The sequence below is a fragment of the Eumetopias jubatus genome, unplaced genomic scaffold (genome assembly GCF_037043125.1).
Source record: "Eumetopias jubatus isolate StellerSeaLion01/CBP00866 unplaced genomic scaffold, mEumJub1_p1.0 scaffold_10, whole genome shotgun sequence".
In the NCBI taxonomy this organism is placed as follows: Eukaryota; Metazoa; Chordata; class Mammalia; order Carnivora; family Otariidae; genus Eumetopias; species Eumetopias jubatus.
In genome coordinates, this window is record NW_028274816.1 from 65,077,123 (window position 1) to 65,093,776 (window position 16,654).

The 16,654-nt window shown below is 57.0% G+C and overlaps 2 protein-coding genes across 2 annotated transcripts; one reads left to right on the forward strand and one right to left on the reverse strand.

Annotated features, from left to right (window-relative positions):
- Positions 1 to 849: 849 nt before the first annotated feature.
- LOC148163319 (uncharacterized) lies at positions 850 to 9,250 on the forward strand. Its single transcript, XM_088027006.1, has 4 exons — positions 850 to 1,299; positions 2,800 to 2,926; positions 3,250 to 3,366; positions 3,880 to 9,250. The coding sequence occupies exons 1-4, from the start codon at positions 1,267 to 1,269 to the stop codon at positions 5,331 to 5,333; spliced, it is 1,731 nt and encodes a 576-aa protein (XP_087883132.1). The 5' UTR covers positions 850 to 1,266; the 3' UTR covers positions 5,334 to 9,250.
- SLC27A5 (solute carrier family 27 member 5) lies at positions 9,007 to 16,654 on the reverse strand. The gene is made up of 10 exons (XM_028093370.2): positions 15,917 to 16,654; positions 15,025 to 15,234; positions 14,491 to 14,649; positions 12,476 to 12,600; positions 11,446 to 11,640; positions 11,272 to 11,362; positions 10,503 to 10,701; positions 10,169 to 10,266; positions 9,857 to 9,987; positions 9,007 to 9,775 (listed from the first exon to the last, which is right to left on the reverse strand). The coding sequence occupies exons 1-10, from the start codon at positions 16,593 to 16,595 to the stop codon at positions 9,599 to 9,601; spliced, it is 2,064 nt and encodes a 687-aa protein (XP_027949171.2). The 5' UTR covers positions 16,596 to 16,654; the 3' UTR covers positions 9,007 to 9,598.

The window sequence follows — 16,654 nt, forward strand, 5'->3', positions numbered from 1 at the left end:
AGTGGGTAACAGGCACTGGGGAACATTATCGTACCACCTGTGAATGAAGATGAAGGACCCTGAAAAACCAGCAACCCTCACCGTGGAGCAACAAAGGGAGCTCTCTTACTCTGCGCCAGCGGTCGTCCGAGGGCATTGAGACCGCCTTTCCTTTGGTTTTTATGTGCGACAGACACTCAGGTTGTCCCAGGGAGAAAGGACCCAGGAATCGATACCGTGATGTGCCCGCAACACCTAGACGACCCAAGACGAGCAAATCTGGGAAAGTACGTGGTGCGCGGCCGGTTTAGCAAGGGAAACAGGTGCTTCAGGGACGTCTCGGAGAACAACTCAGACTCAAGCAAACTTGAGGCTGGGGGCTTGCACCTCTGGGTGTAGGGGCTGCCAAACTGGTGTCCACCCTTCACAGGCCACACAGAGGCCACACCCGAGCACAGGCCTCCGGAGGCGGAGCTGGGGTCGGCCTTCCCGGGCTCGCCGCCCGAGCGCCACCGGTCTGAGCCCGCCCCTCCCACTGGGCTTTGTCCTTAAAGCCCCAGGCTGGGGTCGCCTCCAGGGACCTCAGCCGCTTCCGCTTCTGCGAGTCCGGCGTTTAGCCTCGGGGCCGCTTGGGTGCAGGCCGGGCTCCCGGGACCCCGAGCGGAGGACGCCCAGCCAGGCGACTCCCCGCCTCAGGCGCACCGGCCCACGGACGCGGGGGCGCGCCCGCGGGACTCCATTTCCCAGCGCGCTGCGCGGAGCCGCCGGGCCGTGGCCACGGACGTCGGAAAGGGCTCCGCCCACCCGGCCGCAGGGCGGGCGGGAACTACGCTTCCCAGAAGGCGCCGCGCGTGCGTCCGCGGCGCGCATTGGGCCAGCGAGGGCTTGCGGGGGCTGGACTTCCGGCGTCCGGGACTGTCACTTCGCTGCGGGGCGTGGGGCCACACCGGTGTTGGGCACTGGAGCGCGGCGGGTCCGGGTCGGCCTTCCAGGAGCCTCGGAGAGCCGGGCGAGGGCCGCGACGAGGGCGCGAGCGGAGGGCCGCTAGGCGCACGCCGTGGTCCCCGGCGACGGTCGCGCCCGCCGAGCCTCGGTTTCTCCGGGTGTAGCCCGGGCCGCCCCGCGGGGCTGTGGGGCGGTGCCCCGCGTCACGTGCTCTCCGACCCCCGGGCGGCCGGGGAGACGGCGTCCTGGGCGTCTGTGCCCCAGACGGCGGAGAGACTGAGGCCCGGAGCCGGGACGTCCGCGTAGCCGTCGCTTTCTGCGCGTCCGCAAGTACAGGTTCTGATGGCGACCGCGGCGCTGACGGACCCGGCGCAGGTGAGTGGAGGAAGCGTAAGACCCCCTCCCGCCCCAGCCAGCTAGATCCCGCCCGGGAGGGACCCGAGTCTCGGCTCAGGGAGGGACTTTACCCGAACGTCCTGTCTCCCCTGTCGGTGCGTCCTGGGCCCCGGCGTTCAGGCCAGTGGAGCGTGCACGTGTGAGATCCCCACCTCGGGCAGCCAAGGGAGTGAGGTGTAGAAGGAAGTTCCGAGCGGAGGGTCCCGCACGTGCAAAAGCGGGGAGGGGAGACGGAGCCTAGGTGCTTCGGGAACCGAGCTTCCCGACGTGAGCACGGGGGAGAAATGGCAGGCTGAGGAGTTGTGTCGGGAGCCGGGGGAGGATTCGAACAGAGACTGGACGTGCTTTAAGTTAGGGTCTTTAGAAGTATCCCACGGTTTGCTTGGCGGAGAAACGACGCAGAGCGGGGGTGGCCGTGTGCAGGGGCCGGGCGCTGCCACAGCCCAGGTGGCGGAAGACGGCACCTGCGGCACACCGGGCCCGTGGAGATGGGGAAAGTGGTCGGATTCTGGAGAGATCTGATGTCTCAGGTGCGGCGTGGGAGCCAGTGGCCCGAGTGGAGCACAGTGCCAGGTTTTCTGGCCTGAGCACCCAGAAGAACAGAACTGCTGTAGACGGACACAGGCATTTGAAGGGAAAGCAGGCTTCAGAGTAAGATCAGGGAATCTGTGCTGTCCCGGAGTGGAGGTATCACGTGGACCTGGAATTGCTGATGTCCGAGGACACAGTCCTGATAATTCTGAGCCGGCAGGGCCTGGGAATCACATTGAGGAGGAAGGAATCCTGTGGACTCAGCCAGGGATGGGTAGCACTCCAGGGAGGTGAAGACAGGCTGGTAGCCCCTGGGGCTCTGGGAGGAAGTCAAGCGGCCTAAGGCAGGGTTTTGGCCAGGGAAATGGGGGGAGGGGTGGGCGTGGTCATGGAGGGAGGAGGAGACTGGCTTCCTGTGTGCTCACCAGATCCTTGGGCCCCCTCCTGTAGTGACTGGAGGGGATCAGCCAGCCAGTCCTTCATGCTGGAGGAGCAGCCTTGGGATGTCAGGCAAGTTCAGCAGAAGGGGGCGTCCCTCCAGGCCTGGGCAGGTCCACAGCTGGGACTTGTACAACTGCTCGTTACAGGAACAGTTAAGGGCATGTCTGGGGAGGGTCAGTTTGTGCAAAGGCTGGAGCACAGGTGGGCACCTGGGCCTGCCCTTGGGGTGGCAGCCATCTGAAGGCCGTGAGCTTGCTCTGGCTGCCTTGTGTGAGTGGCCAGTGGAGAGGCCGAGAAGGCATCTGTGCCCTGGACCGGTAGGGTGTAGGGGAGAGGAGAGAAGTTTCGTCTGCAGAGTTGCAGAGCCTGGGGGGGCGGAGGGGGGGGGGGAGGAAGGTAAGCCTCTGAGGGACATGGGGAAAGGCAGCCTTTGGGACGGGGAGGTGGGTCCTGGGTCCTAGAGCCATAGCTTAGACCGTGTCCATCTTCCCCTGCCCGCTGTTGTAGGGCCTGATGGCCTTTGAGGATGTGGCCGTGTACTTCTCCCAGGAGGAGTGGGAGCTCCTGGACACAGCCCAGAGGGCCTTGTACTGCCACGTGATGCTGGAGAACTTCACACTTGTGGCCTCGCTGGGTAAGGCCCTGGGTTTTCCACGGGAAGCTCAGTTGTTGCCAGCACTAACCCCATATCTCCTGTTGGCCTATGAGCAGCCTCACACCAGCTGGCTGAGTGTCCCTGTGCCGCCGTGGCGCCTCTGTGTTCAGCCTCGGCCCCTTTCATCTGCTGCTGCCAACACGGTTCTCCTCACAGGGACCATTGCACTTTTCCTGTGAGTCCTGCCCTGTGGTGTGGTCTTCTTGGGTGCACGGATGACACCATCTATGTCCCATAAAGTCGTGACTCCTGCCCTCTGTTGTGCTGGGCCTGGCCCCTCACTTGCTTGTCTTTTCTCACAGGACTCTCTGCCTCAAGACCCCGGGTAGTCATCCAGCTTGAGCGTGGCGAGGAGCCCTGGGTTCTCGGTGGGACAGTTGCGACGCCAGCCAGGAATGCTCACAGGAAGCCCAGCCCTGGTGAGTGGGGACTCAGAGGGTGTGAGCTTGGGCCCACCGGCGGCCACGCTTCTGTCCCCCTTTCCCTGCCTTCCTGGACACTCTCATCTCTTGCCTCCCACCTGACTCCGTCCTGTTCTCCTTCTACCGTCAGCCCCTCCTGGAGGCTCTGGCCTTGGCTCGCCCACCAAGGGGGAGCTCCCGTGGGACCCCATTCCGGGCACCGGGGCACAGCCTTTACCAGGACGCTCCTGGTCCTGCTTTCATGGAGTTGACCATGCTAGGGGAGAGGCAGCGGGGAAACAGAGTTTGTGAGTAAAGCCTATAGCGGCAGGTAGCCATCCGTGTAAGGAGCAAAAGGAGGCTGGAGGAGTCCCCCGAGACAGAAGGGAATGATGCACACTGGTCTGGCTGCTGCTTTCCTCCCCAGCTCGCACACGGTCCTTGGCATCCCCTTTGTCTGACCGCTAGGCCTGCCCCGGTCATCCCGTCTCGGCCAGCATGACCCAGGGTCTACCATTTCTGTGCCTTCAGGTTCCCGTCACCTGGCATACGACAGGGTTGTTCCAGGAGCAGCAGAACTGCCAGGGGCCTTCCATGACGGCTCCCCTCCAGCACCTACGAGGGTCCTCCCCTTTGCTGGCATCTGTGAGCGTGGGAAAAGCCTGGAGGGCTGGCGGGGCACCTCCCCCTCTCAGGAGAAAAAACCCACAGGGGTGTCTGTAATCTACTGGGAACGGCTCCTGCTAGGTCCTGGCGGTGGGGAGGCCAGTGTCAGTCTGCGGCTGACCTCCCCACTGAGGACTAACCAGGATGGCCAAGCCAGGGAGTTGGCCATAATAGAAGGTCACAAACCAGCTAAACACCAGAGGGCATCCCAGAGGCAGAAGCCATACTCGTGGGCAGCGCCCCACAGAGTCTTCCCAAGCATCTCAGTACTTGAGGTTAGTCATGCTAGCGGGGAAGGAAGAAAGGATTTGGCTCCCGAGGTGCCTCAGAGACTCCCTGATACCCACAAGTCCCCAACCTGGGATCAGCTGGGCAAGGCCCTCCACCCAGGCCCTGGCCTCCTTCCCGGGGAGAAGCCCTTCGAATGCAGGGCGTGCAACAAAGTATTCGTGAAGAGCTCGGACCTGCTCAAGCACCTGCGCACACACACTGGAGAGCGGCCATACGAATGCGCGCAGTGCGGCAAGGCCTTCAGCCAGACGTCGCACCTGACGCAGCACCAGCGCATCCACAGTGGTGAGACGCCCTACGCGTGCCCGGCCTGTGGCAAGGCCTTCCGGCATAGCTCCTCACTGGTGAGGCACCAGCGCATACACACAGCCGAGAAGTCCTTCCGCTGCAGTGAGTGTGGCAAGGCCTTCAGCCACGGCTCCAACCTCAGCCAGCACCGCAAGATCCATGCAGGCGGGCGGCCCTACGCGTGTGCCCAGTGTGGCCGCCGTTTCTGCCGCAACTCACACCTCATCCAGCATGAACGCATGCACACTGGTGAGAAGCCTTATACTTGTGCCCTTTGTGGTGCCGCCTTCAGCCAGGGTTCCTCACTCTCCAATCACCAGCGTGTGCACACAGGCGAGAAGCCCTTCGCCTGCGCACAGTGTGGCCGCGCCTTCAGCCACAGCTCTAACCTCACGCAGCATCAGCTGCTGCACACGGGCGAGCGGCCCTTCCGCTGCGGGGACTGCGGGAAGGCTTTTGCCAAGGGCGCGGTGTTGCTCAGCCACCGACGCATCCACACGGGTGAGAAGCCCTTTGTGTGCGCACATTGTGGCCGCGCCTTCCGCGAGCGCCCGGCCCTCTTCCACCACCAGAGGATCCACACGGGAGAGAAACCTGTGCGCAGACCCCGGCGTGGGGCAGGCCTGACCCCCCAGGCCAGGCCTTCTTCGGTGGTGTCATCAGAGGGCTCACTGGGGAGGGAAGCGGGGTCCACTTCTGCCTCAGGTCCAGCCGCAGTTTCGAAGCCTGCTGAAGCCTGAGTTCACAGCTCCAGCCTTCCCAGGCTTGTCGTAAAACACCCACGTTCCCTGCATACCCACATCTTGGAGAAGACCCGTGTGTGCACTGTCGGTCTGTCTGCACATGGTGACGACGTTTGCCATTTCAGCTACGGCTCACTCCAACCCTAAGTGGTCAGCCTGCAGATCTCGCAGGGGCACATTCCCCCCATTTGGACGCTGGGACTTGGGCAGGGCAGAGACTCGGCAGTAGAGTGCCGTTTCGTGCCTGTTATGACTGTGGGTGCTCAGGTGAGGAGGGGGACTGCTGGAACGCTGGGGAGGCAGTCCTAGAAGTTTCCCCTGTCCCTGCACAAACTGGCCGCCAGGCCGACCCTCCGGGTACTCTTCCAAGACCTCGCTTCCTCCAGGGCCTCCTGAGAGCGGACCCAGTGGCTAGGAGGTCATGTGGGGGCCAGGTGTTGGCCTTGGGCTCTGTCTTAGCTTCCACCTCTGGGGGAAAGAACCGACGAGAGAGGGAGAGAGATTCAGGCCTACAGAGGGATCCTGACAGGCAGGGTCTTGCGAAGGGTCAGCGTGTGCCAGCTGCCAGCCCTGTGAGGTGGCTGCTGTGGCTGGTATCCCCACTCCTCAGATGAGGGAATGGAGGCAGAGAGAGGGGATGTGAGTTGTGCACAGCAGAGCCAGGACTTGAATCCAGGCCACAGGCCCAGCATCCAGACAGCTCACCAATCTGCCCCCGGGGTTCTAACCGCCATGCTCGGGTCTGCCAGTGTGAGAGCTGGGTGATGCCAGGCCTGCCTGCCCGCTCGTGGCAGTCCCACAGTGGGTGGGCTAAGCAGAGGGGGCGGTCCCTGGGGTGGGGAGAGGGAGACAGGCATGAAGACTGATAGGTCTTGAGCCATGCTCTTTCATTCACTTTCTCATCCAAGCCTCAGCATTGGCCACGTCCCGTTGTTACCAAAGGCACCGCTGCCGGAGCCTTTATATTCCCCCCGCCCTGACGAGAGGTGATCGTGACAACAGGTTTGGAGGAGACCACATGGGACTCCTTGTTTCTCCCCGTGGCCCTCACAGGCCAGGGCCCGTCCTGCCGTCAGTCCTCACACCCAGGGATGTTAGTGGTCTCTCTACTTGGGAACAAAAAAGAAAGAGCAAAAATTAGCAGTTGGAATGGATGCACCTTGTGTAAATCCTTGCACAGCACTGTGGAAGTCCACAGCCTCAGCCTCCCCTCCCAGCCTCCAGGTCATGGTTCAGAAGGGTTTAACGGCACAGTCCTAAGTGTCATCATCCCAGAGCTTTGAAGCCTTGGCTTCAGTGCAGGTCCTTCAAAGCAGGGCAGAGTTGCTGCTTGCCTGTCCCCCAATGAGGGGCTGGGACACCTCTTCTTCATGGTAGCCAGAGGTTTGTGGGAGTCTGCTCGGAGACTTCAGCAATGTAGACATCATGAGGACGCCCCAAGTCTCAGCTCTACCATGAGATGCATCTTTGTAGATCCAGGCTCGGTTGCCTGAGACAAGGGGGTGCTCTCGTCCCATCACCTCCAAGGTCTGGTAGCCATCTGTCATACAGAATGAGCAAAGACATGTCTCCCCCACTCTCCACCTGCTAGCAGGTGGAGACCTATCTTCTATCTCTGGAACCGCACAAGTCCTACAAAGAGGGGAGATGGGGCAGTGAGAGGTGTCTTGCTGGAACTGGCTCCCCATGATCCTTGGAGTATAGGTCCACTGAACCAGAATTCTTGTTACCCTGAGCCACTGTCCACCCCTCCTGGACTCCCCTCTCTCTGCTCTGGTCCACACTCTGGCCTTATCCCCATCCCGTCTTCCCCCAGATTCACGTCCGGGAGGGTGCCTTGAGTAGGTCAGAGCCTTAGTCCCCACAGCTGTGAAATGCAGACAAACCCCCGCTCTAACTGATCGACACCTGTTTTGGGAAATCCATGGGATTCAGGATCAAGGGCATCTGTCAAACACCAAGTGGGTACTCAACAAGTCATGTTCGACCTTTTCTGTGTCTTTTACTGAAGCTCTGGAGTCCAGTTTCCAACCTGAGTCTTCCTGACCCTCGAGCAGAGACTGATGCCCTCTCCCATCTCCCCACCAGTCTCCTTCCCGTCTGTGTGGTTGGCTTCTGCTACCCTTCACTTCCTCCACCCTCAAGGCCACCTCTCCCAGGACTGGTCAGTGGCTCCCACCTTGACCCCATGGAAACAGCAACTAGGATCACCTGCCTCTCCCCACGTCTTGGCCTTGCACTGCCCTCCTCCAAACTTCTGTGGTCATGTTGGGCTCTTTCCCGCTAGGCTGCTCTTAACCCTGAGCAGGCTGTGAGTGTAAAAGTTTCCCTGGCTTTCTAGGTCAAGATGGACTGAACACACATCTCACTTAGTTCAGAAAGCCACTGAAACAACAGGGAAGAGTATGTTTAGAACATAAACCTACAAGTATGAGGATGGAGTAGGAGGTGTCAGGCGATGGCATTCTGAAGCTAGGGTTGGATGGGAATGGGTGGACTTCGATCTGGTGAGAGCCACATACAGAGTCGGCGCTGGGGCAAGTGGAGGGTGGCCCCTACAGGCTTATGCTGCAGAACTCCAGAGGGCTTGAAAACTAGCAGCCTGTCCTCTGATCCTGCTTGGGCTACACACCAGAGAGTTTTTGTGATCACTGGCCTCTACCTAACAGCTCCCACAATGACCCAGGTGTCACTTCTGGTATTGGAGCTCTCAAGGCCTACGTCTCAATCTTCACACCCACGTGTACCCCAGCCTTGTGCCCCAGCCTACAACATCTGTAATGTGCAGGCAGCGATTCCTGCCATGGAGAGAGCACAGACCACTGAGGATTAACGTGTTATTCCCCTTTTCCAGGGCTCCAGCTCTTAAGATGCCTGGGCGGCACCTGTAGCCCCTGACATGGGGTGGATTGCACTTCCCAGAGGTTCAGTGCCATCTGTGTTTATCCTAATTCCCGTGGAAGCACTGTTGATTCTTGAGACATTGAGGACTATACTTCCAAAGCCTTTGACACTCACTTTCCCTTGGCCCACAGACTATAGTTCCATAGTGATCAAGTAACATTTAAAGCCCCCGACAGTGCACAACACTTTCCTGAAACCAGCAAAAGCATGCTCCTGCCTACAGTTCACACAATGCCTGGAGGGCTCTTTTGGCCCCTAGCACACTGGATTTCATCTTCCAGAGGGCTCTGATCTGCCCCACACCCCTCCCCACAGGACTCGCATCAGGGCTTTTGCAGATGCTCTCTGCCAAAGACACTCTTTCCCAGTTACTTGCTGCTGCTCCTTCTCAGCTTAGTTCAATGCCTTGTCATGTCACCACGATGGCACTTCTCCTTACACCTTCCCAACCATATCCACATCTGGTGGCCTGGGGTCAGCCCATCAGGGGCCACAAGAAGACCTATAGATAGAGTGAACCTCATCTCTCAATCCTGGAATGACTTTGAGGCTACTGGCTCCTCCCTCACTGGTGGCCTTGCCTAGACAGAGCCATTCCCTAAGGCTGGTGGGGAGATGGGGGACCCTGAAGTAAGGTCTCTGGAGGCACTAAGCCCTGAGTTCCTTGCTTGTATCTCCAGCCACTGTTGGGGAGGAAGAATTTCTTCTGCCCTTCAAGGTCTTTCTGGCTTGACTAAGAATCAAATTGACACGAGACATGTTAACAGGAGAAAATAAAATTTAATTTGGTACATATGGGGAATACATACAGCCATAAAATTCCAAAGACAGGCAAAATGAGGTGTACATGTCATACTGAACTGAGAAAAGTATAGATGTCCGGGAATTCAATAGGAAATAATGTAATTTAAAGGAAAATGAAAGAGTAAATATTTGGTAAACAAACGGTCTTTGGGCCATTCAGAAACAAGAGGACACAGGAATTTGATAAAAGAGGTCTTGCTAAATTCCTCCCTGTCATTATGTAGTTATCTGTGGGGTAGGTAAAGAGCTTCTGAATCTGCTGGGTTTTTATTGCTTTTAACACAAAATAATCTTTATGCCAAAGGGGCCCATCTTGGGGCTGCCTGCCCTTGGCCCCTACACGCGTAGACATCTGTGTACATGTCCAAGTTTATTCTCACTCCGTTACGGGGCCTAGCATCATCTCACTCTCTGCAACGGGGGTTATGGCCAGGCAGGGATTCATGATGATCCTCAGCAGGTTTGGGGTAGGGGGAGGTGACCCTGCAAATGGGAGTGGTAGTAGTCAGCATTGGGCACTACCACTTCAGATGTCCTGGGGACTGGCCAAATGGTCAGAGTCTCCAAGTTCCATTGCACACAGCCTGGTACATGTCCACCGTGAGGGGCCGGAAGGCCTTGGCCTGGTTGTCCAACATGAACAAGGGGTCAGCAATGATGCCGACATTGAAGCCCTCGCGCGCCAAACGTGACTTCACCAGTTTGAATGTGCTTGTGATTGCCAGGGTGTCCTGCAGGGGCAGTAAGCATAACCCGACTGTGAGGCCCTGGCCAAGACCTCCCATCCACCTACTGTGCCACCCTGAGCTCACCTGGATACGGATGAAATGGGGTGCAGCATAGGCAGGGAGCCAAGTGCGGACATGCTGGTACATCCTCTGCCCATCGAAGGTCTGGCCCGGGACCAGCTGCACGGCAGCCATGCCCACCTTGCCCTCACAGCCTGGGGAACACGCCAGTCATTCTCGGATCACCCAACTCACGGTGCCCATGGCTGACCCTCTCACTTGGCCCACCTCTGCTCACTGGCTGTACCCCAACAGCTCCCCCACCTGTAAAATCTGGGTAACACCCCTCTGCCCACAAAGCCGTTGGAGGTTTAAGATGAGGCAGATCCTCCACACCTGGTACAGACACACCGTAGACGTTCACCTCCTGCAGGAAGTCCACGAGTGACAAAACGCTCTCCACCTCCCGCGTGGACACGTTCTCACCTTTCCATCTGTGTGGTCGAATCCAATGCTAGTGAACGCAACCGTGGCAAAGCGGAGGCCCCGCCTCTTGCCCGCCAAGCCCCTCCCCCTGCAAGATCTGATAGGTGGTTCTGCCCAACTCCGGCCCCTTCAGGCTCGAGAGGCCACGCCCCCGGGCCCGGAAGTCCCGCCTCTTCAGCCCGGCTCCCTCAAAGGACCAGGAAGCCCCTGCCACCCGCTCTCCCAGTCCCGGCCGGGACCCGACCGGAAGGTGTCCCCGAGGCGGTCGCGAAAGTAAAGGAAGCCTTCTTCGTCCATGGTCAGCACGTCGCCGGTGTTGAAGTACACGTCACCCCTGCGCCGCACATTCCGCACCAACTTCCGTTCCGACAGCTCTCGCGCCCCGCGGTAGCCCACGAAAGGTTGGTGGCTCAAGACCTGGGACAACAGAAGCCCCGCTTCCCCTGGGGGTGGGAGTTGGAATCAGGGCCTTAGCCATGGCCGAGAACCGCACACCCCACTAGCCCCCGGCCGGAGGTTCCCGACCATGGTGGACTCTTCATCACCGAGAGCCTGCCGAAGAAGAGACAGAGAGAGACCTAGAGATAAAGATGGGGGGGGGGGGAGACAGGCTGGGAGACAGGAAACATTGGGGGGCCCACTAGAAACAGAAAGAGGGTTACAAGGGAAGGACACGGGACAGAGACAAGTGGTGGCGGGAAGAAAGAGATATGGCCAAGACCGCGCGTGGCCCCAGGAGGGACGACCCTAGGAGAAGGTGCTGATGCCCGGGAGGACATGACTCCCACAAATGGACACCCAGAGACCCAGCAGAGCAAGAGGCTGAGGCAGAGGAGCCAGGCAGAGCTGAGAAGGCAGCGAGGCAGAGGGTCCCAGGCAGTGGTCAGACGAGGTGAGGGCAGCAGACACCACCACTGGGCACTGACCGCAAGGCTTTGGGCAGCTTGTTCCAGCCAAGGGGCAGATGGCCCCCGCCCTTCCCACACCCAGGGGAGGTTTCCCAACCCTTGTACCTGGCCCCACAGGGACACAGAATCCCTGATTGTCCCTGACAGGCTCTTCGGCCTCCGTGTCGAACTGTACTAGCTCAAAGGGGGACAGCATCTGAGTGGAGGGTAGGGAAGTGTCAGTAGAGGTCCTGTGGGCTCAGCCTCAATCAGGGCCACTGTCCCATCGAACCCACTCACTCGAAGCAAGCAGCTTATCTTGCCCAGGGCCCCACAGCGCCCTGGATAGTTGACGAAGCCAATGTTGCCTTCTGTAGAGCCATAGCTTTCCAAGATCCGAATGGGGCCAAAGCGCTGCTGGAAGGACTTCCATACCTCTGCCCGGAGTCCATTGCCCATTGCCAAGCGGACTGTATGTGTCCGGTCCTCTGGTCGCTGCAGGGACATCCCGAGAAGGGTGAACAGGAGTGTGCCCTAGAACCCTTACCTACGAAGGCTATCTCTTGGTCTTTACCTGAGGAATTACCTGGGAGGTGATGGGGGGGGGGGGCATCTATACCTAGGTAGTCTACCAAGGGTTCTTACTTGAGAGTAGTTACCTGGAGTCTGTACTTGGAGGGTTACCTACAGAGGTTACCTGGGGGTAAGTTACCTAAAAGCCTTACCTGAAGGGATACCTAGGGGTGACTGGAGGCCTTATCCAGGGCTTACCTAGAGGAAATATCTGGGATCTTATATAGGGGTAGTATCTGGAACTTTTACCTGGGGGGAGGTTACCTGGAGGGGTTACTCAGGGGCCTTTAACTGGAGGTAAACTGGGGAGTGACTTGAAGTTTCACCTTGGGGAGACACCTGGGGGCCTCACCTGGAGGTAGTTACCTGAAGCATTTTATCAGTGATCCATACCTCATTGCTGATAAGTTCACATCTGGTGAGTTTACCCTGAATCACCCTTTGTTCTAGGCACTTTATATATGTTTTATTCTCACAAATACCCCCTTTGAGGATAATAGATCCTCATTTTCCAAATGAGGACACTGAGGCTGAGAGAGGTGAAGTCACCTGCCCAAGGTAGCACTGCTGATCATCATAGGAGCCATGATTGGAAACCTTGTGTGGGATGCGTTAACTGTGGCTATTGCCTGGGGTGTTTTACCTAAGGGACCTTGCTTGAGTCCTGTACCTGAATCTCTCTGAAACCTTTACCTGAGATGACATCTAGGATCATATCTGAGGTGTTCACCACGGAGCCCTAATCTTAGCCCCTCACCTGTGGAGTATTACACAGGTACCGCAGGACCTCACCCACATACAGGATCACAGTCACACCATGCTGCCGACAGTCATCCCAGAAGTGGGAAGCAGAGAACTTGGGGGCCAGGACACAGGTTGCTCCTGAGTGGGGAGAGGAAAGGGTTTCAGGTCATGCTTCCATGCCACTGTGATAAGCTGCTTTGATCACCTAACTGTGGCCCTTTAAAGCACAGGATTTGGAGCTCATCTGTGTGTCCCTGACCCAGCTAGGACTGCTCACATGAGAAGAGCATAGGTGGGCGTGGGTTTGAATCCTATCTTCAGAATGTGTACCAAGCTCAATGCTTGGTACAAAGTGAGCACTGCTAAATAAGGGCTATGAATATTAATCATTCTTGATTATGATAAATCTTTTATGAATGTCTAGCTGGGCAGATGGATAGTAGGTGGATGAGTGGGCAGATGGATTGGTGGTGGCATAGATGGATGGGTGGGTGAGGAGGTAGGTTAGTAGATGGATGCATGAGTTGGTGGAAGGATGTCTCGAAGGTTGGACACATGGATTAATAAATTTTACAGGCCACTACTTATCACTCCAGGAAAGTGATCCTTTTTTAGCTGATCACCTCCTCTGCAGCTGGCTTTGTGGAAAGCACTCTCCCTACCTCAACCCTAATCCTCAACAAAACCCTGCAAGCTAAATATTACGATCCCTGCACCCAAAGGGACAATTGCTTGTGTGCCTGGTGAGGTAGCAAGTGTGTGTCTTCAAAAATACAGCAAGGCTGTATTTTTGGCAGGGAGGTAAAATACAATGCCGTCTATGTGAAAATGGATGCTGGTCTTGAAAGTGACAACTTTGTTTGCAACCCCTGATGAAATGCCTGATTCAGGAAAGGTCTTCAAGAGCTGGTAAAACCAGGGGGAAGGTTGACAGGGAGTTTTCCAGTTAAAGCCCCCCCAGTGTGTAGATTTGTCTAATTGCTCCATTGTACACCTGAAACTAATGTAACATGTCAACTGTACATACATACACACAGCTCCCCAATTCATCTGAGCCTCTCTAAGGTAGGGTAACAGCTGTGAGCTGCCTTCAATGTGATGTATTAGGAAGTATAATGCATCCCACCAAGGTTCTTGCCACCAATAATTGAACTGAATCTAACGTCTCTAGGGGAAATTTCCAGTCTAACAAGAAATGCAGGGGAAAGAGGAGCAGAGAACAAACAAGCAAGTACAGTGAGGGGACTTTAACTGTAAAAAACAAAACAAAACAAAAAACACTTAGACATGTCACTGGGGGAATTCAAACATGACCTGTGCATCAGATGATATTAGAGTTACCGTGAATTTTGTCAGACGTGATATCACCATGGTGACAGTTCTTAAGTCCTTGTATGTTAGAGATACATACTGAATACTTACAAGCAAAAAGATACAGTGTCTAGGATTTGTTCTAAAATAATTGAGAAATAAAGAGGGGAATACATATGAAATAAGATTGGCAACGTGTTAACAATTGTCCAGGGTGGGTGAGGGTATGTGAGACCTCATCAAACTATTTTCTCTACTTTTGCTGTACTGTGTATGTTTGAAAGCAAAATGCTGATGGTGGCTGAAGCTGGATGGTGGGTACATGAGAATTCATGTAGAAATATTTAGAAATTTGTATGTTTTTCAAAGTTTTTTTTATAAAAACTCGAAAAGAAAATACTGGAGAGTTCCCAGTCTGAATTTCTAGTCAGGTGTCCAGGAAGATAGCCCAGTGGAGTGCTTGGTGAACACCTAACCCTCGCTGACTGTCCCAGCACTCATATCAGCTTGTCACCTTCCGACAACAGCAAAGCCATTAGGGACTAAGTGATCAAGTCTCTGCCCAGTTAGCCTTGGGGTCTGCTGCTGTGTGTCCTTTGTCAAAGGTAAGAACTTCGGTGCTGGGTAACCTGTGGGGCCTTGTTACCCTGAAAGCTCCACCCTGACTTGGAGTCTGGAGGTCCCGTGGATTGGAGGGGTCTTCAGAAAAGGGCTTACCGAGCTCCAGGCAGCTGAGGACCCCAAGGATAAACCCCATCACATGGTACAGAGGCAAGACTGTGTAGACCACGTCATCAGATGTGACCCCACCCAGGGACAGCATCTTGCACATCTGCAGCAGTCGCTCGTGCGTGACAATGGCCGGCTTTGGGAGCCCTGGGGAATGGAGTGGGAAGGGCGGGTGGTGAAAGGCCAGCACGTAGGAGTGGGTCTCTATGGTCAGGGGCTTGAGGATCTTAGGAGGTGTTCAAGTATGGGGATTTGTGGGTGGGCTCGGGGAAGAAAAATTGGATTTGGAGTTCAGAGGGTAAATTCCAAAGCTCAGTTAGGGTTTCAGTGGCTGTTTACTGGGCAGAGGCAAGGTTCTGGTACTGACCAGTCAAAACACATTGGGGGTCAGAGTTCAGGCCAGGTGTCACAATCAAAGGGTAGGATGGGTTTCAGAGGTCAAGTTTGAGGCACATGTCAAGCTTGGGGTTAGGGCAGCATTAGGGTTCAGAGGTCAGGGCTGGGGTTGCTGGGCACCCTCACCAGTGGTCCCTGAGGTGTAGATAAACAGGGCAGGGCTCTGTGGTGTGATCCCAGCACGTAGGTCAGTGGGCACGGGGTCGGTGGGTGCAACATCAAGAGCAGGCCCCAGAGCCCCCACTCCTGGTGTTGGGGAGGAATGGCTGAGGTAGAAGCATCGGACGTTCTCTGCCTGCAGCTTGGGAAGTACCTCTTCCAGGTTCTCCCGGAGGTCTGCAGGGACAGGTCAGAAGAGAAATTGGGGAAAGGCCCACATTTGAGGTCAGGAGGGGAGACCCGAGACCCAAAGATAAAGCCCCATAGTTAGTATTTGTTGGCAAAAAGGATTAAAACAGGGGCGCCTGGATGGCTCAGTCAGCCAGGCCGAGCCAACTCTTAGTTTCAGCTCAGGTCATGGTCTCAGGGTCCTGGGATTGAACCCTGAGAGCACTGCATGGGGCTCTGCGCTCAGGGGGGAGCCTGCTCAAGGGTTCTCTCTCCCTCTTCCTTGGCCCCTATCCCCGCTCACTCTCGAACATAAATAAATCTTTTTTAAAAAAGATTTTATTTGACAGAGAGAGAGAGAGCACAAGCAGGAGAAGCAGGTACCCCACTGAGCACAGAGCCTGATGCGGGACTCAGTCCCAGGACCCTGGGATCATGACCTGAGCTGAAGGCAGAGGCTTAACCCACTGAGCCACCCAGGCATCCCTAAAGTAAATAAATAAATCTTAAAAAAAAAAAAGGATCGAAACAAACATGGAAAAAAAAAAAAAACCTCTGGTGCCCCCAAAATTACTTTCCAGCAATTGAGCTTTGACTATAATTGCCTGTGAGGGTAGGTAGGAAGCAAGGATGTCCTTGCCTAGCCCTCCAGCAGGACCCCCTGGCCTCTTCTAGCCTCTAGGTTCCTCACCTGGGTCCACCACCAGCAGCCGAGCCCCAGAGCTCAGCACTGAGTGCACCAGGGGCGCTCCCCGGCCATGTGGATTGATCCAGGCCACTGGGCAGCCCAGCTTGGCCAGCCCCAGCCACAAACCCAAGGCCGGAATTGTCTGGGCGTCCAGCACCAGGAAGGCGGCCGACTCCCCGCCAAGCAAGCCCGTGAGGCCGCCCAGCTCGGCCTTCAGGGCCCACACTGCCTGGCATGCCCTGTCGTCCAGCTCCCTGAAGGTGACTGAGCGGCTCCCCGGCCCCTTCCACACCAAGGGCGTGTGACCCGGCTGTGTTCGTGCTCGTCGCTCGAAGGTATCCACAAAGGTGTCGGGCGGGCGGCGTCTCATGCGCGCTCTGACAACCAGGCCCAGGCGGAGGATCCCGGCGATATAGGCCACATCTGCAGGCAGCCAGCGTAGCCCCGGGGGCGGCCGTGCGGGCAGCAGAGCCAGCGTGAGCGCCGCAGCTGCCAGACTCAGCCAGTGGGGCCTCCAGGGCCAGAGCCAGGGCCGCGCCAGCAGGGCCAGGCTGAGCAGCACGCAGAAGACGGAGTCTCCCAGGAGCCAGCGCAGTGCCAGGGCCACAGCCGCAGGCCATGCGGGCTGCCCCAGAGCCTGCAGCACCAACAGTAAAAAGGCTAGTCGCAGCCAAATGCCCATGGCACCCGCTCCCTCCTCGGGGAAGTGTCCAGACTGCTAGTAACTTCTGCCAGGGGCTG